Source organism: Chanos chanos, chromosome 13, assembly GCF_902362185.1.
Source record: "Chanos chanos chromosome 13, fChaCha1.1, whole genome shotgun sequence".
Classification (NCBI taxonomy): Eukaryota; Metazoa; Chordata; class Actinopteri; order Gonorynchiformes; family Chanidae; genus Chanos; species Chanos chanos.
In genome coordinates this window covers 6769212-6795130 of record NC_044507.1, presented here as the reverse complement: position 1 = coordinate 6795130, position 25919 = coordinate 6769212, and the positions used below count along the sequence as shown (strand labels likewise).

The 25919-nt window shown below is 40.2% G+C and overlaps 3 protein-coding genes across 3 annotated transcripts; 1 reads left to right on the top strand and 2 right to left on the bottom strand.

Moving 5' to 3' along the window:
* Positions 1-4503: 4503 nt before the first annotated feature.
* Positions 4504-9667, bottom strand: wee1 (WEE1 G2 checkpoint kinase). The gene is made up of 10 exons (XM_030790432.1): positions 9158-9667; positions 8321-8526; positions 7918-7984; positions 7449-7621; positions 6906-7174; positions 6560-6652; positions 6367-6452; positions 5463-5633; positions 5050-5195; positions 4504-4676 (listed from the first exon to the last, which is right to left on the bottom strand). The coding sequence occupies exons 1-10, from the start codon at positions 9635-9637 to the stop codon at positions 4520-4522; spliced, it is 1848 nt and encodes a 615-aa protein (XP_030646292.1). The 5' UTR covers positions 9638-9667; the 3' UTR covers positions 4504-4519.
* A 2167-nt stretch (positions 9668-11834) lies between these two features.
* Positions 11835-19646, bottom strand: znf143b (zinc finger protein 143b). The gene is made up of 15 exons (XM_030789979.1): positions 19538-19646; positions 19158-19250; positions 18539-18634; positions 17351-17431; positions 16921-17114; positions 16628-16696; positions 16421-16537; positions 16200-16275; positions 15957-16082; positions 15541-15720; positions 15181-15408; positions 14617-14756; positions 14220-14378; positions 13923-14054; positions 11835-11918 (listed from the first exon to the last, which is right to left on the bottom strand). Exons 1-15 carry the CDS (start codon positions 19644-19646, stop codon positions 11835-11837), a joined length of 1884 nt encoding a protein of 627 aa, XP_030645839.1.
* A 4282-nt stretch (positions 19647-23928) lies between these two features.
* On the top strand, positions 23929-25411 carry LOC115826689 (SIN3-HDAC complex-associated factor-like). The gene is made up of 5 exons (XM_030790574.1): positions 23929-24056; positions 24216-24315; positions 24489-24603; positions 24715-24865; positions 25201-25411. The coding sequence occupies exons 1-5, from the start codon at positions 23929-23931 to the stop codon at positions 25409-25411; spliced, it is 705 nt and encodes a 234-aa protein (XP_030646434.1).
* Positions 25412-25919: the final 508 nt, after the last annotated feature.

Here is a 25919-nt window from a genome sequence, read left to right as displayed (position 1 = left end):
GCCTTTTACAGTGTGTGGACAATGTTTCCCTCCAAGTGTAAAAGCAAGGTCATCACTCTTAACTTCCTCTGTGACTACAACAAGTGGTTATTTGTCCTCACACAAGAAGTTAAAAATAAACCAGATCTTGAAAGCATCACTCTATGTGACACTCCAATTGTCTTTATTCAGTTTCTCTTTTCAGTGCACAGGGTGTCTAACACATCCTGTGAAATTCCATCTAGTCCAAGTTATACTAAACCTGGATCAGATATGACAGACATAAATTATTTCCAGACAACTGTGAGAACCAGTAATGACATTATTAAAGTGGTCTGATGTGATAAAAGGGACCTTTCCTCTTGACTTTGGCCTCGACAGCAGAACTGGGGGCCAAAGTATGCAAGGACCACTGTTACACACAAAAAGTTCACCAGGTGAGTTGGTAAAGAGTGCGTTAAAGGATGTTGGCACCATTTACCTATTAAATGCACAGGCGCACAATTAACTATTAATAAACATCACTATAGTGATTTAGTGGTCACTTGATTGATCTGCTCCATTATGCTGCCACATTTTATATTCTGCAAAACATGGAACCAAACATGGCTAATAATGGTAAATAATAACAGTAAAAAAAAAAACAGTATTTCTCTGTCTCATATTCACATATTTATGTCAGCAGGACTAACCTCTCACCCCGACCACATGCAACAGTGAAGTACGTGAAGAGGAACTACTAAAAAAGTCGTGAAAACCTCAAGGCTAGACAGCGAGTCTTACTCAGAACGGCAAAAGACTTCCAATCAAAGAACCAGAACCTTCAGAACCTTGCACAGCCTCACAGTCATCTGTCATTTCTAGATATTCCAGTTCAACAGTGAGACATTGTCATCTGGGCGTGAATAACTGGTGAGATAAAACCAGACCAAAACAGTGGTTCAAATGATGTCCACTTGGTTAATGCAATCAATAAAAAAAATGTTGATGATGTATGAGACCAGCGATGAGATTGAAACCAAAGTACGAATGATGTCACCATGTGTTAAGTTATACATGAATGTTCTTGGTGTACTGCAGTTAGTAATAGCGGCCCCTTCCTCATTTCAGATTGTCTAGAAAAACAAATATATTTACTCATATGAGAAAGGAAATGGCTTACGTCATCATATGGTGAGATAAACTTGCTGATGGGTAAAGTGTCCCTGATAATATCTCTGTGTTATAGTCAGAAAAACTACTTTGAGCTACTGTTGCGGCTGAGTAGACTTCATCAAGAAGGAAAAACCCCCCCCAAAAAACGACCCTTATAGCTCACGTTAAAATGTTGCTTTTTACCATAATCACAGATACATGTGCGTATACATGGAAATGGAAGGACCATTTGCAGAAGGGAGTTTGTTTTGAAAGGGGAGCTGTTTCTTTAAAAAGAGTGAGGTTTTCTTTTTCTACTCATGTACTCAGACAGCCCTCCCCTCCTGACTCTGAGATTTGGTTGTAAATGCTGCTAGCGCCATCGCTGCTAGACTGCTGCAGATAACCTGTTAATCTGCACCGTGTAGAGTACTACAGTACTATTGAGATTATATTAAAAAGGCTTATTAATACCTGCCCACAGCCTCAAAGAGAGTTACTCCCTACATTCAGACCATTCTAAAGGGGGGTGTTCCAGGAAGCGGGTTTAGTGCAAACTCTTGAGTGAGTTAACTCACAGTAAGCTCGTAAACTTCGCAATAGAGGAGCCCTGTGGCTTGGTTCTCCAGCAAAACAAAGCCATAGTGCTCTTCTATCAGGAAGTTTAGTACTTACTCTAAGTTAACTAACTAAAAAGACATCCAGTCCTTCACTGATGTAGAGGGCTTCCTGGCCCCCTCACTGAAATCACTAAAACGATCATGATGTTTGTTGTAGAGTTTAGTTTACAGATGGCAAATCTGCACGATTTTGGTCCGAGTTAGCAATGATTCTGAGGAATGTGTTAGTTCAGCTTTTAGATGACTGTCCTGCAACCTAAACAGCACTCACACCTTTTTTACTGCCATGCGGTGGTTATACCTGAAATTCCATGACCCACAAACACACCCTGACCACTACGTGGTCAACAAAAAGGGTTGTATAAAATTGAGGTTTTTCCGCGAGTGCCACTCCACTCCACTCACGAGTACTTATAGAGCACTCCACGTGCCAAGGGGTACGAAGCCTTTAGCCTACAACCCTTCCCCTGTATTCATCACCAAAAACAAAATGTTATACATGTTGTTTTCTTTTGGTGAAACGTCTGCTGGTGAAAAGTCTAGTAAGGTCTACTGTTCTCAGACTCATAGTGATGTTAAGAAAGAGTGCAAAAAACTATGGGCAACTTTCACCTTCTACCTGACTACTTCTGTTGAGAAATAATATACTTTTTACTTCACTATATTTCTCTTGACAACTGTTGTCGCTCATTTCATTTTACAATGTCACTGATACGCAGTTGGTTTTTTTGGGGGGGGGGGGGGGGTTGTTTGTTTTGGTAGCACATTGAACACGCGTGGTGACAGTAGTGCCGCAGGTTACCTAAGACAGGGCTGTGGTACGACCTAACTGATGCGTGCGTTTTTAAACAGACACGTGACCGCGTGCATTTGCTTGCCTAGCTCATACGCTTTAGCGCGGTCCTAGACGAACGCTCACGGCCTTGCTGGAAGGAAATGCTTATCTTTGCTGGTGCACAAAACAGTTTATACCAGGTGAAGTGCTTGATTTGTTTACGACAGGGTAAGTAAATAAGCGCCTTGAGGAATTTAACATCAAATCTCAAGAGGGTCAGGTTTTATTCATTGCGGTAGGCCTATGTTTTTTCTACCTTTGTACTTTTACTACAGTCATTCCCTAATGCTTTCTTCTACGCAAGTGTAATATCTGAAACCCTTTGCCACCCCTGCACAATCACAAACAAAAATTACGATTTTAATGCAAAAATCAACATACTGAACTTTGCTTCATGATGGCAGTGGCTTTTAATGCAATGTGATGCTTTTTTTTTTTTTACTATTAACTCAATATTACGTAATCCATTCTGCTGATTGGGTAAAGAGCTTTTGTTGTCATCATCCTTCAATTGCGACACAGGGTCACATGACATCCAATTACACTCAGGAGTAAAAACGTGCCCATTCCAACATATGGACTTCAGAGATGACTGACAAGCCTTGACTGACAGAACCGTATCAGAATTTGTAAAGAGGAAATTGGACGTTTTTACATCAGTACTGGGATCATTAAAAAAAAAAAAAAAAAAAAGACTTTTACTGTTAGAAAACCAACAGATACTGGACATATTTTTCATGAAACTTTATTAAAAGAACGTATTTACATGAAAACAACGTATACGTGAGAGTCAATGTATTATGATTACAGAATCACAGAATGAGACTAAAAAGTACCCTAACAGTGTTGTTACAGCAACACAGAGAAAATGAAATGAGCCATTTTTTGAAGTGATGAGAATATCTAAAAGAACAGGCCAATGATTGTTTTAATGCTGGTCAGGGCAGGAGATGTGTACGGCGTTTAAACAGAATCAGGGCTCTGGGGGGAGGGGGAAGGTTATGGTATTTTGAATTACATTTCTCACAGTAGCAGGGGTATCAGTTCCAATGTACACATGATTGGTTTCTACACTCTTATTTTTTTTCATACTCAGTATCTATTACAAGTATAGAGCCAAAATGGATACATCTACCAATTCAGAGAAAACAGGGCCACTGGATCGCATCATCATAATGGTGAATAATGAAGACCTGAACTATACAGCCACTGATTTCAAACACCTGTCTTTAAAAAAAAAAAAAAAAAAATCGGACTCGACCCCTATCGGATACAGACAAACATGTATAGCAGCAGGATTTCTATGGCAAGTGCCCCATTGCCTCCAAAGTGCTTCTCCAAATGGCAATTCTTTTAACTTGGGCACCGACATCAGGCGTTTTCTTTCACAGGCAGTAAGGTGCACGAAGCTTTTCTTCTGGTACATTCAAAAGGCAGGGCTCCGACGGGGCACTCGAACCTTTCTTTGTCAATGACCAACACTGCACGTTTAAAAACACGGAAGTGCAGAGAGACAGTGCAGAGACCCCTGTGGGAACTATGAACAGAGTAGAGAAAGACAGGACCCTCCTTAAGACGGGACGCGAGAGGTTCGCTCTGCCTTTGGAAATGCCTCGTGACTCAGAGGCAAGTGTAACTTCAGCGGAAAAATGGAAACGTGGCAAGGTAAAAAAATCTACCTTAAGTGACTCAACTGGGAATGCAGGTAAGCCTATTTTGGAAAACAGCTGATACAGAGATGAAGCCTAGCTTTAGTACTGAAAAGTGTTTGCCTTTTCTCGGTTAAAACAAACCGTCTTATGCTTTCTGAACAGCATAAGCACTCACAGTTAGGCACAGTCTCAGTGGCCTGACTGCCAACTGACAAACTGCCTCTATGTGGAGTTCACACTCCAGCACCATGTAGTGGGTCCCATTTTTAACCCCTTTCTCTCTTCGTTAAGAGTTCACTTCAATAAATGGTTAAGCTTAGTGAGCGATTCATTTTTTTCCCGATGAGTCTGGAGGCTCTGGTGCTGGACTGGACTGTAGACCGGGTCAGAACTCTGTCTGCTGAAAGAACTTTCTCTTCTGCTGCTGCTTTGGCCATCTGGGCCTTCTTCAGCTCCCTGTGAAAACAATAAAACCGATCAATCAATAAATAATTCCATAAATACACTGGAGGCAAACTTAAAACAAACACAAACCATGCTGTAAGAGCACTATTTATACGAATGAGATGACTGCTCCGTTCTCAAACCCATCCGGTAAAACTGTGAAATTATCTAATGTCTAAAGCAACAAACACCAAGACTAAGGATTATTCACATACATACAATCTGAGTGATCTGTTTAGTCTTTATTATTCACATACATACAATCTGAGTGGTCACTTTAGTCTTTTTGAGAATGCCACAGAAACTAAACCGACAGCCCATCCAAACATGTTCACGGTTACTACATGCAACGGTTAACCACGGTTTAGTAGAGAGAGGAACGTACTTTTGGAGCAAGGCGTTTTTGAACCTCTCTGCGTTCAGCTCCACACGAAGCTGGTCGGCGCTCATCCGCGCGGCTGTCAAGAGCACGGGGTGTCGAATGAGGTCGGAGGCCGCCGGCCTACGGGTCGGGTCAGGGTGGATCATAAGCTGTAAAGAGAAGGAGGGGGGACAAAAAAAAAAAGAAGAATGACCTTTTAATAAAATAACAACCTTTAATAAAAAAAAAAACATTAATAACCATATGACCATCTGAGCACCTCACCAGACTGTTTACTATACAATGATCAAACAATGTCTGGCTTATTCCACGCACTTAAACAAACAGGACACAGACAAACGAAACCAGCTAACTGTAGAGGTGGGTCATTGACTGCAGCGTTACGTGCTGTGAAGAGACAGGGGCACAGCCTTTACCTTCAGTAAATTTAAGAATTCCTGGGAGAGCACTTGAGGGATGTGAGGCAGCGTTCCTTGTCGGATCTGGTGCCACTTCTCACCGTTGGTCGGCAGAGGTTCTGCCCCGGACGCACTGATGACGGTCAGGGCCAGGGCGAAGATGTCTGCTTTTGTCAGGTTACTGTAGTCCTGTTGGGAAAATGACAACCGAACGATTAGTCGATTATGCACTGCAATGAAGAGTCCAAGTCAAATTTTCCGTTATCGGTGAATGTTTTTAAACCAAAATCAACTTGTGAAAATACTGTGAACGGGCTAGAACTGACGGGCACCGTGTTGACTCAGTAACAGTGGTATGTGTAAACCCAACCCATTACTCACCGTCTGGAATGCTAAACAGGAGAATTAACGAAATAAATATACATTTTGCTCTGATTATGCACTGATCGAGAGTGTGACTCTGAAATACACGGTCAGGGTTTCAAATGCCCTTTTATAAATAACTGGACCATTGAAATCACTGAAAAAAAATTGAGCGTGTGAGCCAACATCTAAACAGCTCCACGGATTATTTAATAAATATTCACATACTGATTTAAACTTCCAATCAGAGCCAATAAAACTGTCACTGGCAAAAAAAAAAAAAAAGAAAAAGAAAAAGACCTTTCCAAATCCCAAAATGGACCCCCTTAAAAAAACCTTTCAGTAAATCAACAAGTGAAACACAACACTTCTATGTGATGCCAAATTACAGCGCTGCATTCCATAAAAGCTTTTCTGCTGGAGTGATCAATCACAGCAAATCTGACTGGCTGATCTGTCATCCCTAATTAACACACACCGGGGGACCATTCAAACTCAAACCATCTATTTATAAGGACAAGAGACATAGAGAAAATAATAGCTAAAAATGAATTCTTACCTCCTGAAGAACTTCGTTTGCCAGGAACCTGCTGTCACCTTCCTCCACCTGAGGGTTATTCACTGTGGTAACGTGGCCTAGGTCACCTGAGAAAGAGGAGAGGTCAGTGTGCTGTCCATACAAGAAAACAAGTAAACAAACAAACAAAAAAAACCCCAAGTGTTACTTGGCCACATAGACATGCAATACTTACCAATTTTATATATCACACTTGTTGCAGGCCCATCCTCATCATCATCAAATTCAGCCACACTCGTAACAGTCTTTCGGGAAATGAAAATGTTGCCTGAGTAGGAAATGGAGTGCACACACACACACTATTAAGACATGTTTGGTAACATTCTAATGACAATAGAGAAAAATTATTACATGCAGCCGGGAGGAGGGGGGGGGATACTTGTCAGAGGCACAGACTAACTAAAAGTCAAAGAACAAAAAAACAACAAAAAAAAAAGGTTTAAAAAAAATCATATAGTTAATATAGAAGAAATCAACTTAACACACACCCGCCTCTCAAACCCTCTGACCTAGACACTCACTTGGTTTGATGTCCATGTGGACCAGTGCAGTGGAGTGAATGTACTTCAGCCCACGGGACACCTGCAGAAGGAGGTCCTTCAGTTCCATCTCCGACAGGAATTTCATGCATCTGTAGTTTTCCGAGATGACGTCGGAGAGGGTTCCGCCGTTGCAGTATTCGTTCTGAATAAGCATGTGATCATTCTCAGCCCATGCAGAGTAATACCTCACCACATGGGGGTGCTGTCCCAGGACAGCGTGCGCATAAACCTCACGCAGTGCATTCTGTCTGTGAGAGTTACATACAGACAATTGGTTACTTAACAACATCACAATGTTTTCAAATGTTTTACAGACAATGACATACACTAGCCATTCAGTCAAATAAAAGCTAGCCACCATAGAACGAGATAAAAATCGCTACCTTATGTTTGTTATCATAAACAACAATGCTTCAGTCAATTTATTTATCCTTTTCAGTAGTTTATAAAACATCAAAAGGAAACTGTTCCCAGTTGAAAGTGATGGATGCAACCAAGCCCAGGTACTGGACCATCACTTACTCATCAACAGAGCCTGCCAGGGGCCTCTTGGATCGCTTTATGGCATAAACACAACCGTCCAGTCTCTTGACACATTTAAACACGGAGCCAAACTCGCCAGAGCCAATCTTCTCTAATTCATGAAACTCTGATGCATATCTGGACATCATGTTACTCTCCATCATTGTGATCCTCTGTGAAAACAATCATAACACACACATAATTCACATCTTTTCTATATGATTTTCACCAAAGGCTAATATTCTTAACTGCTGTAATACTGTGAGCAACCTCAGACGACTCATATTGTTTTGTTGTAATTACAGCATTTGAGCTCATAAATGTACCAAAACTGTGCAAGTATAAACAATAATAACAATATCTATATAAACAATGTATTTAGAGTGATAATTACAAAGGGGCCTCAGTAATTTATTTAAAAAAAAAAAAAAAAAAGAGAGAGAGAGAGAAGATTGGGAAAAGGTTCTACCTTTGATGGTGGAATGATATCTTCCTCGATCTCGGCATCACTTGCCTCCATGTCCTCGCCACAGGAGCTGCGTGAATTGAGCAGTGTGTCATTTCATATACCAAACACTAGAGGGTAGCACTGAGACCTGAGTAAGCACATGGCTTTTGGTTTATGAGCGAACACGAGGTTTTGGGTCCCTGCCAATTTCTGCCCTAGACTTGCATTAGTAAACGAATTTAACGAACTTTAGCGGTGGTTAAAACGTGCTTTCCCAATCTATTGAATGCACAACAAGAAAGCACAACAAACCCTCGGCAAAACTAAAATAAACCGCCTGATACCTTTGCAACAGATGCAAAAATGATAAGATGCTAAAAGTATAACATCAAAGAAACTCCAAATTATTGATTAACTGACGTACTCGTTCCAGTGTGAGCGTTTCCTGGTGTTTCTTTGTTGTGTGGATGACTGGACAAGGATTGAATCCGGGGTAAAAGGGTTGATGTTAACCAAAGGTGTCTGGTTTCGTCTTCCGTCTAGACTGGATCTGCCCGTGGAATCCACATTCCTAAACAGACCTACTCTTCGGCTGGTCGATCCCAGTGCTCTGGCTTTGGACAACAAACTCTGAAATTGAAGAAAGTTGTAGGCTTAATATCTTAGATTTTGCAAATCTCGCTAGAACGCCTAACAGATTAGAAACAAAGTGTACATCTTTAACAACAGTTCTTTTTTTACTGTTTGAGCGACAGATATGTCCGCGAAAGAAGTTTCGTTGCGGACACAGTATTAGGAAGCCTTCGTTAAGAAGCTATTTAGAAAGATATAAACGTTAGAAAAGTAAAACATCGGCTCACCTGTGCATCAAAAGAATTATTCATACGTGTGCCAATGTTATGCAACAGAACAGTTAGTCAAGAAACTAGGTCACATAAGTCAGGTGAGGTCATCCACATTTGGAAAGCACCTTTATACGCAACAGTTAGAGAACTACTAATTTAACTATGTATATAAAATCCCATTTTGAGTGCTGAAATGGCACAATTTAAGCATTATCAGGCACAGGTAAAGCATCTTCCTACCTACCTACATGTAACGTTCAAATTGCACAGTTTGATTTCTTTTGTGACCTGAGGCAGCAAAATTATGCTGACAGTGTGCGATATGAAGAAAGGCAATGTGCCACTGGTCACATTTAACCAAATAACTAACTGCTTTGTCCAGTTGCTAAATTACTGTTAACGAACAGCTTACCAACCTTTGGGGTGTGGGGGGTATCAAACAGACGAAGTTTTCTGAAGGTTTTATGGGGTGGTGTATCGGGACAATCCGGGATAGGAGAGCTGGATCCCTCGACATCGTCGTGAATGTATGTCCGTTCTGGTGAACTATCGTAAGCCTTAGAGGTTTTTCGAGGTGATGGTGAATTTTTCATATAAAAACTTGGTTTTAAGTGAGATGGTGATCCAAAGCCTTCTTCATCCCAAGACTCTAAGTCGTCTTCCTCCACCGTCCGGCTGAGAGGACTGCTGTTCACAACTCCATTTGCTTTCTCTGCGTTGTTTCGCCGGGGTGGTACCGGAGAGTCCAGTTCTGTGAATCCGGACTCTGCTCCGGTACTGTTGTTAGGGTCCTCCGCGCTGTCCTCCTCACAGTCGCTCGTAGAAAATTGCAACTTTTGGCGAATAGGCCGCAGGTTTGGAGATAAACTTCCATGTCGCCGGCAACTAAAACTCATTTTCACCTCCGAATTCCACAAAATGTCCTCGATCTAACTAACTTCTGATGCGTGGAAGAAACTAAAGTCACTGACAATGAACAACTTCGGTCAGAAAAATACAGGCTAGGTTAGAAACTAGCCAAGTTAACCGACTGATGAAAAACCAAACATGTCTTGGCAACAAAAATTAACACTTTCACAAACGTACGGGTTTAGATGAAACTGGTACGTCCGCTGTTTTCGACTGAAGCTGAGTAAAAAACACTTTATCCTCGCTCAAATTCTTGTTTGAATCAATAGTCCAGAAGAACACACCGTGTGACTGCAAAAACTACACACGCCCCTGTGTAGTTGTCTATAGAAACTATTGCAACGTTGGCCAACTGAGTCAACTTCAGTAAAATGGCTGCGCAGCGTCCCCGAATACGAAAATCAACTTAAAACAAGCGATAAATATAAAATTACTCGATTGGTACAGATACCGAGGAAGCCACCGCAAGTATATACATTACTCAATACATTTTCCGAATTTCCTTTAAAAACTTTGTCGTTTAACACTATTTTGTTTACAAAAGTAGTTTGAATGGATATGTACTCCTCCCACCAACAAGCATGCTTAAAACCTTCCCGCGACCGTTGGTCAAATGACATAGGCGTCAGCCAATTAGAGTATACTTCCAAAGTTTGAAAGATAGGCGGACCCAAAATCAACTACGTCATTAGAATAGCTACCGAACTGTTTGGCAATTTGGCGCGAATGTTTGCTTTCATCAGTAATCCTGAATGTTCGACTCCACAGATTATCAAAGAGCACTTTAATGAGGGCCGTCACTCTGCTGAACTGCGGAAAGATTAAACATTTTTGTTCTTCAGATCACTGCTCTAAATTAGTGCTCTGAAGTTGCATTTCCACAGGTGAAACGATAAACCAAGAATTTTAGATTTTAAAGAAACACGTTAACGTTTCAGTTTGTTTTTAGATTTCATTTGTACAATTTAATCTGAAAGGGGACACGGTGATGAGTCATTTTAATACTTAATATATCATTTTAATACTAAATTCGTTTTGTATATTATTATTCAACTATTACTAATTATACAATCACTTTACTATTAATTGATTTATTAAACTCACAGAGATAATATAAACATAAGAGTTGGAATGGATTGGATATAGAGGCTGGGATTTAATAAATGACCAGCTTTGCAAAGTGATGTACTCATTTAATCACTGAGTCAAACTAGTTTACTACTTACCAGGGTTTTTTTCTTTCTTTCTTTTTTATGAAGTAATGGGATTGATGAAGTAATTATCTTAACATTGCAATGCAGTGGTCAAGATAATATATGGCAGGCCCAGACATGTTCATCAGACCCATACTGCTCATAATGATCATCTGAATGTCATTTCTCCCTCTTGTATCTAAACAGGTTCTTGCTTCAAGACCTGCATGAAAACCAGATCTGATAACATAACATTACATTAGGTAATGAAATATAGCAATCTTCTATATTATACTGTGGTGACGTTATGTTTCGTTTTTTAATGTACATGTGCTGATCAGATTTTTTTTTCTTTTAAAAAGTTGCAATGCACTGGTATTTTATTATTGTCATTTATTGGGAGGCATGCTTGCCTCCAAAACAAAACAAAACAAAACAAAACAAAAACCATCATAGTCCATTACCTGGGCTTTGACATAACAAAGCAAAACTTAATTAAGATGTTTCTTTAATCTGACATAAATTAAAGAACAGATGCAAAGAGGGGCTGTAATACAATGGTAAAGCCAAACTCACCATTAACCAAACTCATCACGAAACACAAATATAATGAATATTATGTGCACAAGCGCATCTTAGAAAACAAGGGAAAAAAAAAAAAACACCCCCAAAACCTGAAAAGTACTGGTAATCCTTATCATTACAGGTAAGCATAATTCATTTTATTAACTCACAAAAATGTCAGATATTCAACTGCAGAACTGATTAAATATGTACAGCAAAGGGGGAGAAAAAAAAAAAAATCCAGTTTTAAAACATATGTACATACACACACGCGCGCGCACACACACACACACACAAATGTCAGTGAAGGCTTCTTCTAATGCTGGCATTTACATAGTAAAATTGCCCCGTGCCTGATGATTCTCAGATTAGTTAGTCACACACACACTGTTAAGTCTCTTGTGATGTTGAGTCAGTTTCACATTTGTTAATCATCCATTCCAGGGCTCTCTCCTTGTTGTATGCGTGACGCAATCCTTATAGCCTCTTCCAGCGAGGGTTGGTCACTCAGCTGTAAAGTGAACAAATAAAAACAACAACTTTAGCAAACAAATACTTAAGTTTTCAGCCTTTAATCTTGCAGTTGAATGGTTCCTTGACCAACTTAAAATATAATCCAAAATTAAAGAAATTATTTCTGTAATCTTAATTTTTCAAAGCAGTGTTTCAACCAATAATGAGGTCTATCCAGTTCATCATACAGAAATGTTTTATGTATTACAGATTTAACTATAATCCAACACAACCTCCAACACAATCTTTTTCAGCCAGACATGTCCAAGGTGATTTGGTTAATTCTATGTAGACTGATTCTGTAATGAATATACTGAAATTACAGGATTGGATTCATCACATTTAAGGTCATTTACCAATGCCAACGGCTTTACATATTAATCCAATCAATACTGATTGGCCAGTGATTGAATTAAATTGCAATCTACTTCCAACAGCCTTACTTAAGGCTTCTCCCTAACCCACTCGCCCACCCACTCTTAGCACCACCCTAATCACACACCTCTCCAAACGCAAATTCTCTGCCCTTTGTGTAGTTGTCAGGGTCGCAGTAACACCCTAATAGCACCTTGGAATTACAGTAACAACTAACAAGATTAGAGGGTTATGTCTGGTCCATTAGTTTCCTCTTAACATGAAAAAGAGGGGTGACATAGTCTAACAGCTTTAGACTCTGCTTAGCTTTAATATTACCCTGCATACATTCAGACACATTAGCCAATGGATGAGCTGTTGTGTGTATTTGTAGTGTAAATAACCACTGATATCTTAACTGTTAAACAATCAATCCATATCCAAATCAAGTGACCGAGCTTCTGGCCTTTCAGTGTCTGGGTACTGAGATAAGAACCGAAAGATGGAAAATTTACAGAAAAAAGGAACCAAAAAACAAAACAAGAAAAAAAAAACCAAGAAGGAGAAGAAAACCCAACAACGTATGCCCACCTCAGTGGAAATGTTTCACTTGATACACAGGAAAGCATAACTCATGATCATAAATCCAAAACTGAGGAAGTGCAACACGCTACCGCACAAAACGTAAAGCATTTCCTTACAGGCACTACATCTTATGACCACTACATGACTCATAAACCATGTCTCTTTAGAACAAAGCAGCATGAAGCCACAACAGAAACCTGGGCCACAGCCACCAGCACACAGCTTTGTATTACTGCTCTCTGTAGCCCCGCCCGCGGAAGGATCCCTCTGTTTCACAGTGATGACGAGCAATTTAAATGGATTACTCACAAGCTAGTGAGTAAATATGATGACAAAAAGCTACACAACACACACACACACCCTTCTAGGTGACGTCCATTAACAATAATAATAATCATACACCGATTAGTACAAATGAACTAGTAGTATAGGTCAGACTTACTACTGAACCGAACAGAACACCTCATAGCCTAACTGCATAAAGGTCATAAGGTCAAAGAAGACTACAGATGGTGTGGACAGGTCAAAGAGAGGGGAGGACAAGGAAAGAAGGAAGAATATCTGTGGCCCTAATATCTGTGACAAATGTGTTTCTGTCTGAACTTTAATAAGCACAATCTTCATTTATTTCATAAGATAAAATTAAAAACAGTGAATAAAATGAGAATTTTCCCCGAACTAAATAAAACTACAATACATAACATATTATGTATGTCACATATGACCCATTGTTCTTTATGCTGTGTTTGTTAAAACAGAGATGGGTGAGTCTGTTTAACGTTTGGGCTCTGATATTTGAAAAGAACGTTTTTTGGGTTGGTTTTTTTTCCTTTTAATTGCGAAATGTTTTCTGTCAACTTCTGCCTGTGGTCCTGTGAAATAGTGCAAATTGTGTCTTTGCTGATTTAATTTGTTACTTTTCCCTTTCGATCATCTTGATATTCTTTTTTTTTTCCTCTTTCATTTTTTTTTTAATCAAGGTTAATGTTAGCTTTCAAACAATGTGTCCTCCTGCACGTGTATGTGTGTGTGTGTGTGTGTGTGTGTGTGTGTGTGTGTGTACCTGCACAGCAATGTGTGTGCCGTTGGAAGTGGCCAGGAGTGTGACTGGGTGTGCGCTGGCTGTGTTATGGCCCTGTGTGAGCTCATCTTCCTCCGTCTGAAATGCGGACAGGTCTGGGGTGACAATGGCTACCTGCAACACAAAAACAAAGAAAAACACATAAACAAACAAACAGAGTGTTTTTGAGTAGGCTGCAAAGATGCCTCAGGAAATTGTTTGTTAACACGCCCTGCTCAGGCCGCTATTAAAAGATAACGTTTCTGGGTAAACAGAGATTACAGGGATAACAGCACTTACCTGCCCCTCTGTGCCATCAGCTGTAACCATGGTGACGGAGTGAGTCCCTCCTGAGGCAAGCATTGCTTCATGAGTCGGGATAGTTATGGTAGTTCCCTCTTGCGTTACCATGGTTATTGTTCCTCCCATAGCCTGCATATCTGCCTGTGACAGACTAACCTGTAAAAAAAACCCCAAAACAATAGAGTAAATACTCAGTTTGTAAATCAATTTAAAATGACTCAACTTTTTCCATTAGTGGATCTTTACAGACAATGATATATCAGTTACTTTTTTGGGTTTTTTGGGGGGCGGGGGGTTTAGGTTTTTGAAAACCATCTCTGAGAGACCAGTAGTCGGCTTTAGGGAGGTCAGTTTGGTTGATTGAAATGTAATGGGATTTTTTTTTTGCACAAACCTGCTGTGTCCCATCCTGAGATATGAGAGCCACATGTTGCGGACTCAAGATTTCTGCGGATCCAGCAGAAACCTGCTCTGACCCGGAGTCCTCCTCTACCACTGCAGGGGTAAAGGTCATCCCGGGGTCATCAACAGCCTCTGAGAAAGACATACACAGCCGGTTAGAACCAATCAGAGCCTTAGTAACACGTGACTGTGGCATTGTGAAATGCTTATCTGCACTCGGTCAATGCTGAAAAACCCTCCTCAGATTAACGTTCCTCTTTTTCTGGTGGTTTATTTACAGCTGTTTGTCTTTGACTCATCACAGTTTTATCATCTCGGTTTCTACTGTTGTTTGCACTGAAATAATCTGAGTAATTACACATGAGTTTAAAACCTGTGACAATTTGGAAATTACTCATTCAGATAGTTACATTCAGCCCAGTTATATGGGTGATGTTCTTGGCCCTGAGCATGATCACAGAAAACAAAAGGTCTGAACAGTTCTTGGACACTAATCCTACACACTAATCCTCTCCACATTAATGAGAGGTCTTAGTTGAGAGGGATGCTTTCTGACCTGTAGGAGGTTCAAAATAAGCCTCCTGCTCCTCCTCGATGGGCTCCGTGTCGTTGTGTGCCGTGCGTTTGTGCATGGCCAGCGTGGAGATCTGCTTGTAGGTCTTCCCACAGTGGTTACAGTTGTAGGGTTTGCAGGGTGTGTGAACCACATGGTGCTTGTAAAGACTGGAGTACTCTGTGAAACGTTTGTCGCATCCAGGCACTGTGCACACATAGGGCTTCTCTCCTACATACCCAAGGTAAAAAAAAAAAAAAAAAAGGCAACGAGAAAGAAAATGAAGAGAAAAAAAAAAAAGACCACAAAGCATGTCAAAGTGAAACCACTTTGAAGCAGTAGTGTTAAATGTGTGGTAAGAACCTGTGTGGATCCTCATGTGGTTTTTGTAGTTGGTGGCGCTGGCGAAAGCCCTTCCGCAGCACGGCTCGGAGCAGTAGTACGGCCTCTCGCCCGTGTGCGTTCGGATGTGGACCTTTCGAATGTTGGACGTGGTGAAAGATCGACCGCAGCCTTCGAAAGGACATTTGAAAGGCTTTTCTCCTAAATGCAGAAACACACATGCGCGCGTGAGGAAACACAGCCGTACGGTGCTGACGCTGCATATTCTACATAGCCGCGTTTGAAGTCAATGGAAAACGGTGATTTAAAGCAGCTGAACATTTAGTTGGATTTAAAATATTGCTTCAAACTTCAGACACAGCGAAAAATGGTTTTGGTTGGACACCAGTCAAGTGAAACACTGGAGGGGAAAAAGCGATGAAAGTGAGGCAACACACCTGTGTGTGTCCGTGTGTGTTTCTGGAGATCCCCTGAGGTCTTAAAAGACTTATGGCAGTTCATCTCCTGACAGCGATATGGTTTTTCCCCAGTGTGTGTTCGGATGTGACTTTTCAGGCCATATCCTTACGAAAACAAAATCAGATTGAGCAGAAGTACAAGGCGCTACAAAATAATCCACCAAAGACAAGTAAAAAAAACAAAACAAAACAAAAAAAACATTCAACGAGCGAAATCACTACCTGTGGCAAACTTCTTGCCGCAGCCCAAATGCTCACATACGTAAGGTTTGTCCCCTGTATGAGATCTCTCATGTACCTATGAAACAGCAAGTTCCCAAAACACAATCAACTAGCGTAAAACGGTAACCAACATAGATACCAACATCAGTTCACAATACACATCATAAACTTCATACAATTAGTACAACAGACCTTTGTACGGTGAGGTAGCAGAAGCTTACCTTGAGGTGGTGTGCTGTGGTGTAGAGTTTACCACAGCCCGGGTGTTCACAGCGGAAGGATTTTTCGCCGACGTGTTGCACCCTGGACGACCTGCTCTCCTGACTCTGCAGGACAATCTAAAGAGACATAATTCTTTCAGTCGTATGGACAATCGCCCTCAGTCATGTTACAGGGACACGCGAAAGATAAAAGAGGATTGATCGTACCTGCATGTGCACGCCGCCATCACTGTCCTCCCTGCCCAAGAGACCTGTACCACAGTCAGTCCCCTCCACCTAACAAACAGGTCAACAATTCTAAGATTAGCCACAAGCTATTGACAGTACATAGAGTCTTAAGCAGAGATCACAGTGCAATCTGTGATGTGTGAAAATGTCAACCACAGTTTATTGAAAGCCTTCCCCATTCTGCACGTCCTCTCCTGGTTGTTGGTTAATAAACTCTAGATGAATCAGAGGTTATCTGTGTGTTGCTACGCAGACAGTAAAATGGGTTGTACCTTGGCTGAGTATTGCTCTAGGACGCTAATGGTCTCGGAGTCGATAGAGCCCTCTGCCTGCAGGTCTGCCACCGTGCCGTCGGCCTGAATCGCCAGGATGGTGTTGGACTGAGGCATGTGTACGGTGTGCTGGATGTAGGCAGTCGTGCCGTCTTCCAACTGCACTGCTTGTAGCCCACCCTGATCGTACGTCTCTGAGAATTACACACACACACACACACACACATACAAATGAGTTATACTCTCATGCATCAAGGTAGCATTTTTAGCACTATACAATGTGCATTTACCAATATTTGAATATTTTGGGACACCCTCAAAAAACAAACAAAAAAAAACAAAAAACAAACAAACAAACAGCATTTTTCAAGTTATTATGCACATACTTTAGCTAATTACACATGCGTTGAGTGGAGCAGAGCACAGATACCTTTGGGGGCGTGAATAAAAGCCGTTGTTCCATCCTCCAGCTGTACAGCTTGGCCATCCTCCAAATGCAGACTTTCTCCACCTGAGAGACATTAAAATCAGAGTGTAGTTCAAATCCAAAAAGCACACATCTTTTAAGCATTTACGGTTTCCAAAGCAAGGATTAACACCAATCATGTGCAGCATGTCACCCCAAATGTTAGCCTAAGTTATATAGGTAAAAGCTGAAACATTTAGCTTGTTATTCCTCACATGATTCTGTCAGTCAATAAAACAAAGACTATCATTTTGACTGTCATCCCTGTTAAGTACGCCCCCCCCCCCATCACCACACACACACACACACACACACACACGCGCGCATCATTTTCAGTTTTAGAATTCTAATTGAATATCTTTTGCCTGACGGTACAAAAGTGAGAATAAAATGCCAAAGGCATTATACCTGTAATCTGAGATCAGCAAAAATCCAATTAGTTGCACTGTGTATAATTTACAAATTCAATTGAAATAACCAAGTTGTGTATAATTTGCACTGCATTCCAAATGAAATGTAAGTCATTCAGAACCTCAGCCTCATGGCGCTAAGTGATCTGGTAGTCCCAAACGTTCTCTCTTCTGCAAAACCTGCCTGACTATTACAGCACAGTATCAAAAAGATCCAGAAGGAAACAGAAACCGCATCTTGCTGCACACTGATTGGTCAGTGGCGTATCTATTTATTAACACCATGACTACAGTATTTGTTACCAACGCTACTGAACTGGATTTAATTCAGTCTTGCTTTGTGAAACAGGAAATTCTTAGTTTTGTTTGTGTATAGCTTCAAGTCATTCAGCCACATAGAAATTCTTGCACTTTGAAGAAGGGACACAGATTAAACTGTATTTATGTCAAAAGCAAACTTTGGCGTAACCCTTGTCTAAGAAACTGGCCCTCTACATGAAGAACATGTCTAAGTATCATATCGACGAGATTCATTACACAAAATAGTTTGTTTGTTTTTCTACCACAATGCAAATACTTAACTGTATTCACTGACTTATTTAATTCTTTACACATGCAATTATGAGACCAGTTACAATGGTTTCTTTGTTCTTGGCCTTTGTGCAAATGTTTATTGTGCCGACAGTCAGCATGTTGCTATACGACACATTCACAGCTACACAGAACAGTTCATGTTTAGTACCTCCTTTTGGCACTGATAAGTGCTGGACATATGCTGCAGATCCATCCTCCAACTGGATGACCTGTCCCTCCATTATCTTACTATCTGAAAGAGAAACTGAGAGAATAAAATCAATCAGAGTCCTCTTCAGGGCTGTGGAGTCAGAGTCGGAAGCAAAATTGGGTTAGTGGAGTCGGTGGTACCATAAATTGGGGAGTCAGAGCTGGAGTTGAAGGTTTTGTGTACTGACTGCACAGCCAACTCCACAGCACTGCTTTATAATAACGCAGTGCTGTGGAGTCAGACTCAGAGTCATGGAACCTGAGTCAGAGTCGGAAGCAAAACTGGGTTAGTGGAGTCAGAGTCGGTGGTACCATAAACTGAGGAGTCAGAGTCAAAGGTTTTGTGTATCGACTTCACAGCCCTGGTCCTCCTGACGACTGTGGTCAGTGCATACAATCTTTTCACTCTTAACTTGTCCAAGGTCTTGGAACACTTAATGTTGCCTGAACCAAAGTGAAGGACTGAGAAACTGAGAAAGCTGGTAATAGTACATCAAGATAGTAATGGTACACTTTACTTTAATCCATGCTTGTCTGACAACACTTCCAATAATTCATATTCTGTTGGATATACAAACCTTTGGGGCTGTGCTGTATATATGCTGTTGAGCCATCAACCAGGGTAACAGCCTGCAGACTCACTGTGTCCATATTCTCGAGGTGGTCGTTATCTGTGAGGCAAATGATGTGGTTAATGGCTGCATAAAGTTAAACTGAGAAAGCTCAGCACATACATACACAATCTCTACTGACTTCCCAAACCTCACGGACAGACTTAGACGATATTATCTGATCTAACGAATTACGTTCATGTGGCTGATAAGTCCGGTCCAAGAATTAGCATTATAAATTGATGTTTAGAGACATTTTCATTTCCTTCACCAGAACTACTCATGCATGAAGCTGTGTCCTCTACTTTCAGTTCTCAAATAAGATGTCTTAACCTTAGCTGTGTTACCTCCTACTGTGACTGCCTCAGCCAGACACAGGGTGACCTGCTGTCCGTCTCCATCCGTGCCTTGGAACTCCATACCCTGGCTATCCCGGTTCACCTGAGCCAAGAGCATGATCTACCTGCACAAAGCAACCACAGTGAACTACTCATACAAAACTTTATGAACACATTTAACTCCTACGAAAAGTATTAAGTCAAGACCAAAAAAAACAGCGCGTTGTGGTACGTTATGGTATTACTTATTTTGTTGTCATTGCCTTACACTAAGGAGGGAGAGCAACAGGCCACACACCCAAATAACCAGAACATCTGCATCTGCAGTGTCATTTACTCTATAAATTAAATCTATAGCCACGCACACGTTATATTTTTTGATCTGAGCGTGATCTTAGCGCTTCCGTTCCTTGCGCCTAAAACTTTAAATTCTCATTGTTATTAATACCTGGCCGATGTGGCATAATATGGATTCAGTCATGTATAAGGCCAAAACAGAGAATAGTAAATTTAATGAGAAGCTAGGGATAACTACACCTGTCACAAACAATGACTAATATTATTTATTATTAATTAAACTGTCACATAAGCCGTAATGCTTTGACGACGTTCTGTAGATCAAAGCATGTTTTTGTTTGTAGCTTCTAATTTGATGCAGGCTCAGACAGCGCTGTGCCTGGCAAGCTAGCCCTACAGACCTTTGAATGCTACACTTGACAAGCTATTAGCTAATCCGCTAACAGTGAGGGGCAGACAGCTACACAGCATTCGAATGTCTTATATCTTCACGGCCGAGTGAATAAATACATTTCATTCTGTACCATGTCTCTTCATATACCACTAGACAATCTGTTTAAATACTGTTTAGCTGCGCCTCGCTGAGTGCAGTTCTACTGTGAAGTTAGCCAAATAGCTAAAGCATTGTGCTAAGCGAGCTGCGTAAAGTGCTGTGTAAACTAGAACAACGCAACACAACGTTACTATGTTGCAACCGACAAGAGCGCAATGTCCAAGAAATAAAACATCGGTTGAAATCCTTTTCAGCATTGTTTTATTTTAGTAAATTCATCCGCGTTGCTTTCTATGTCATTCCCAACAGCTAGATCTGACGTTTGGAGATGGCTGTGGAAATAAGGCACACTGGGTAAAAACACATTTATATACTAACCTCCGAAAATTTTCCAACAATCCCTCCGTTCGACCACCATGCACCAGGGCAGGAAACGTTCTCTGTCGCTCCCGGCCCCGGAATCTGGATAGGAACAAAATCCTTCTCTCTAGAGCGCTATCGCACGCGGTCGCAATCTAGACAGAATACTTGATTGGCTGTGTACGATAGTGGTGCATAATTCATGGATTTTCATTGGTCAAAATTTCTGTCATTATAATACTTTATGCCTCTATTCATGATCAGGGGCACCATTAAGGCGCCATTCTGGTCCTAAGAGTTAGTTATTTATCGATGAATAGCTTAGGATCACATTAAAACACCATAATTGTATGACTGGGTCATAGCAACAAGTCCAAAGCACGGTCAACTAATTGCAAACTCTTATAATGTATACACATTGCTATAAGGTTGTCAGTGAACCGGGTAAACAACAAAAGCTAATCATGTTTCAAGAAAGTCCTTGGCAGCCATTTTGAGAGGCGAAAAAACGTTATGACGAGCGATGCTGTATGGGCAATGCAGTGTTTAACATGCACCAATACAGGTGCCAATGAATTCTGTTGTGTAGTGCTGCTGAAAGTTGAGGCTGTAAATCTAGGTATTTATGAAACAGGATTGAACGAAATTATGACCTTAATTAATTTTCCAACCTCTCTATCATATTTAATCGATCTGATTAATGTACCCGCGGGGTCCTGTAACTGTAATCAAGGCCTGATGAATGAACTTTGGTTTGAATACATACAGTAGATACTGTATATATGAAATACAGTAGATGTTTGACATAGAGCTATCAATGTAACTAGAACAAAACAAATTTACTTATACAAAGCACATTTAATTTCGTGGAGATCTTGCTGTCTCTGAATCAGTGCCAATGTATTTGCTGTTGATTGTGTCAATGCAATGAACACTTTTTAGCTTTAATAATGAGTGCGAATAATGAATTTGCTCATATTATAAGCTGTGTGAAAAGATACGTAGTTAGCTCAAAGTCACTGAGACAAAGATTTATATACTAATTGCCTGTTCATCTGATTTTTATAATTAAACATGCATCCTTATGCACAGAAAGGGGAACCTCACCCAGGACACCAAGGATTTAACTATAATTGCATTTCAGAAAACATGTTTATCAAGAGGTTGTAAATTATGTAATGCAAGTTTTTTTTTTAATTTAAATTAATTTAATCAGCAGTCTGGATCTGCACAAATCTGTGACTATTTTAAACAGGCATCCCTTACACATACAGATACTTTCAATAAATAAAATTAAAAATATATACATGGTGTGGAATCAAAATACACCAGATGCTGCTGTCACTGTTTTCTCAGAGCAATGTAATCCAAATAGTATATTCAAAAAATAAGCCAAATTAAAAATGATACTTTAGAGATGTTAGACTTTTGTATTTTTGGTTCAAATGTAGCCTATAATGTTCATGTAGCATACAAATCATATTGTGTAGCCAACCAAGAATGACAATGATACTGTGACTATATGTGGTACAGGGAGAGACGGTATGCTATGAATGAGGTATGGGCACCTAAAACAGTCATAACTTTTCATAAATGTTTCTTTATAGAATGTTTTGGAATAACAGGCATCACCATCTGTATACCTCTATAGACATCATTGCATATAGAGTTATAATTTCAGAATTATCAGCCTGCTTATATTGTATTACATGCATGTATTATTTTAAAGTAATTTAATAGGTCTGTCCAATGCAAACATATTTTCTCACACAGGCTACTTCTCCTCTTTCTACTTCGCCTTAAATCCGACTGTCTGATCCTAATTTGTTTACATCACCCTCAAGAAAGGTGAATAGCTGAGAGTTCAATGTTTACACAAAGTTATCATATAAAATGGTGAAACAAACCCAAGCCTTCGATGTAGACTTGAAAGTTCTCAAGTCATGCTTGGCGTGTGAATTACATTTTATATCTTAATAGTGTGAGCCTCTATTGTTATTGTGTAGTGGGCATTTGCTGGGTATTTTAAACTGCAGTGCATACAGCATATCCCCTTTGTAGACACGGCATTAGATATGAAGAGGATGTTAAACATAACACTGTCTTGATAGATCCTCTTTTCAGCTGCAAGGCAGTTTTGGACGTACTCAGTGTCTTCCAGTCATGTATTCTAAGTCATTTCTACTTTGGCCTACTTTGTTTTGAAATTCCACAACGCATTCGCGCCATTTCAGTCACTCCATTGAACAATGAACATCTGTTTAAGACTTTTTTTACTCGTAATGAATTATGGGTAACAAAGTCGCTTGAGCCTCGGTACTCCATTTCGAAAATACGTGCTACATAACAGACCTACTACGTTTCCCAGAATGCACCAAAATTTAAAACGGTCACCCATGTTATCTCATTGGTTGCCGAAAGATATGAATGAGCGCTATAATTCCTTATATGGTACTGCGATGTTACGTTGTGGCAATATTTTTATGCTAATTCTATTTCGATGTCCCGTTGTAGTCAGTAGTAAGGCATGCGCAGTTTTGTTTTGTTCAAGAAATCAGTGAAGATTTGAAGTTTTTGTTCGGTAAGTCTTACTTGCTTTTTAAAACAGACTAATTATTTCCATGCATTAACTTCAAAACTACTGAAAAGTGATAAAACGTTTTGAAGCCAGTTGCGCGTGTGTCGCATTTAGGAATAGCTCGGCTGTTTGTAATCATGTTGGCACGCTAGTCATTTACGTCCAACAATAGGTGAACGCGTAAGTCACAAAAACGTATTTGGATAATCTCACTTAGAAAGACTGCGCACTACTACTCGAAAACCTTCATTTTATGTAGTTTGTAATACCGCGTACTGTATTGCGTCGAAGTTTGTTGGTTGTCTACTATTGCTGAAGCACCTCCCCGCTTTTTTTGTTTGAGTCATTTCTTAACAGCATTACCTCAGACAGCGATGCTGAACATGCTGAAAATGCCAAATGCGGTTCCCATCTGCCGTAATTGTTTTTACTTTTTACGTACACTTTTTTCGGTTGTATGATTTTAATCGGTAGAGTCGTGACTGTGGCTAAATATGCCGTGAACTTAATATTTTTTAGTTCTGTCATATAGTGTTAAGCCTGTCTCGGCGTAGGCGAATTCCTCTGGAATTTTAGTTCCAGTTTTCTCGTTGTGTAGACACCTGCCCTGGGCGATTAACTTATATTTTTCATCTTGTTCACAGTGCCAGGACTCCACCAAATACTTTTGCAATGTTTGGTTTTCACAAATCGAAGATCTACCGCAGCCACGAGGGTTGTTGTATTTGCAAGACGAAGTCATCCAGTTCGCGGTTCACGGACAGCAGTAGATACGAGGATACGTTTCGACTTTGTTTTGGGTATGATTGATGTTGTGACGCATTCCGTCATTGATAATGACGTAAATGTTTGTATTACTTTGCATTTTGTAACCGGGTTTGCTCTGACTGAATTTCAAAATGTAAGCAGACCTTATAAATCAGCGTTATAGTGGTCATCAACATTTTATATCTTTCCAGTTTAATGGAAGACCGAGTTGGCGACATCTGCAATGCTTGTGTTTTACTGGTCAAGAGATGGAAAAAACTACCTCATGGTTCCAAGAAGAATTGGAGACATGTAAGTCTTTTAAATGCCTTTATCAGTCATCTGTGGGATTACAGAGCGAATTACCACTTTTACACATGCAGTATATTACCTGTGAGCAGAAGCTCAAAATCAGAGCTTCTCTGCATCAAACCTGTTTTCTGTACTCTCATTCATTCATGGAAAACGAACTGATTTTCTTCCAGGTTGTGGATGCGAGAGCAGGACCTGGATTTAAACTCAGCAAACCGAAAAAGCCAAAAAGCACTGACGGCAAAAAGAAAAGCAAACTGAAGAAGCTCCACAAACTCAAAAGACAAAGTGAGAGACCTAAATTGTCTCACATTTTAAACATTGGGCTAAGATTTAGGTGTGTTATTTGATTCCCCTCTCCTATTTTCTTTCTTTTTTTTTTTAATTTTAATCATGCAGATTCTGATGCTCACAGTACAACATCCAGCATGTCTCCAGCCCAGTCACCAAGCTACAACATCCTGTCTGATGACAGTTCAGACACTGAGTCCAAGCGGAGGCGTTCCACTCCATCAGTCTTCTCCTTTCTGGATCTCTCTTATTGGAAGAGGTAAGCAATGTACCAGAAAAACAAACTGTTTTTGCGACGATGAAGAGAAATTAGCATAATTAATATTGCATCGTTACCTCTACTGCTACTGTTATGTCATTGTCTTCTTCCTCCTCTTTTCCTTCTTCTTATTACTTCTTTAAATGTATTCAAATACTTTGTGTAAATAAAAGATCAACTTTTGAAGTTATTCCAGACTGACGAGAGAGCTGTTCAGAGTGAAGAAGAGTTCAGAAATGCCTGTGGTGTTTCCTGTTTCCTGTTTCCATATGCTCTTGTCCGTGATTGGTGTTATGATTTCCTGACTTCTTGTTGCCATGTTTTGTTGTTATCAGACAGAAGGTGTGCTGTGGGATTGTCTACAAAGGTCGTTTTGGAGAGGTGATGATTGACCCGAGACTCTTCAAACCCTGCTGTAGCTCCAAGAAGCAGGAGACCTTCACACCGATGCTGGAGACACACATCGGCGACATGCATCATCCCATTAGACACCATCCTGATGTACCCTCCCCTGAGCTGGAAGAGGAACAAACACAAAGCTTATGATGATTATCCCCCCCCCCCCCCCCCCCCCCCCTTAAACACAAAGAAAACAATTCCTGCCCCCCCCCCCCCGAGGCTCTCTGACTGCTTAATAGTTATGTCTCCAGTGGCAGACTTCCTCTTTTGTCCTCTCAGAGACATGTCATACTGTATTTGCTTTCATTTGCCTCTTTTTTTTGTATTGTCTTATTTTGCAAGTAACCACCTTTTTTTTTTTTTTTTTTAAGAAAAGGAAAAAAAAAAAAAAAAAAACTAAAAATGGGCATTAGACAACTTGTTTTCTATAGAATTAGAAGCATAGCTGTGTCTGGTTATATTCAGTTTCTCGGCTGCATTTAGATTGTAAACATTTCCATGAGTTTTAATTTTTTTTGTATAAATACAGGCTCATGCTAGTGAATTAACTGTTGTAGGATTTGTTTATGGAAAACATTTATATATATATACTGTACACTGTAATGCTGTTTTTTTTTTTTGTTTGTTTTTTTGCTATTTTTCTAAAAGGCTATTT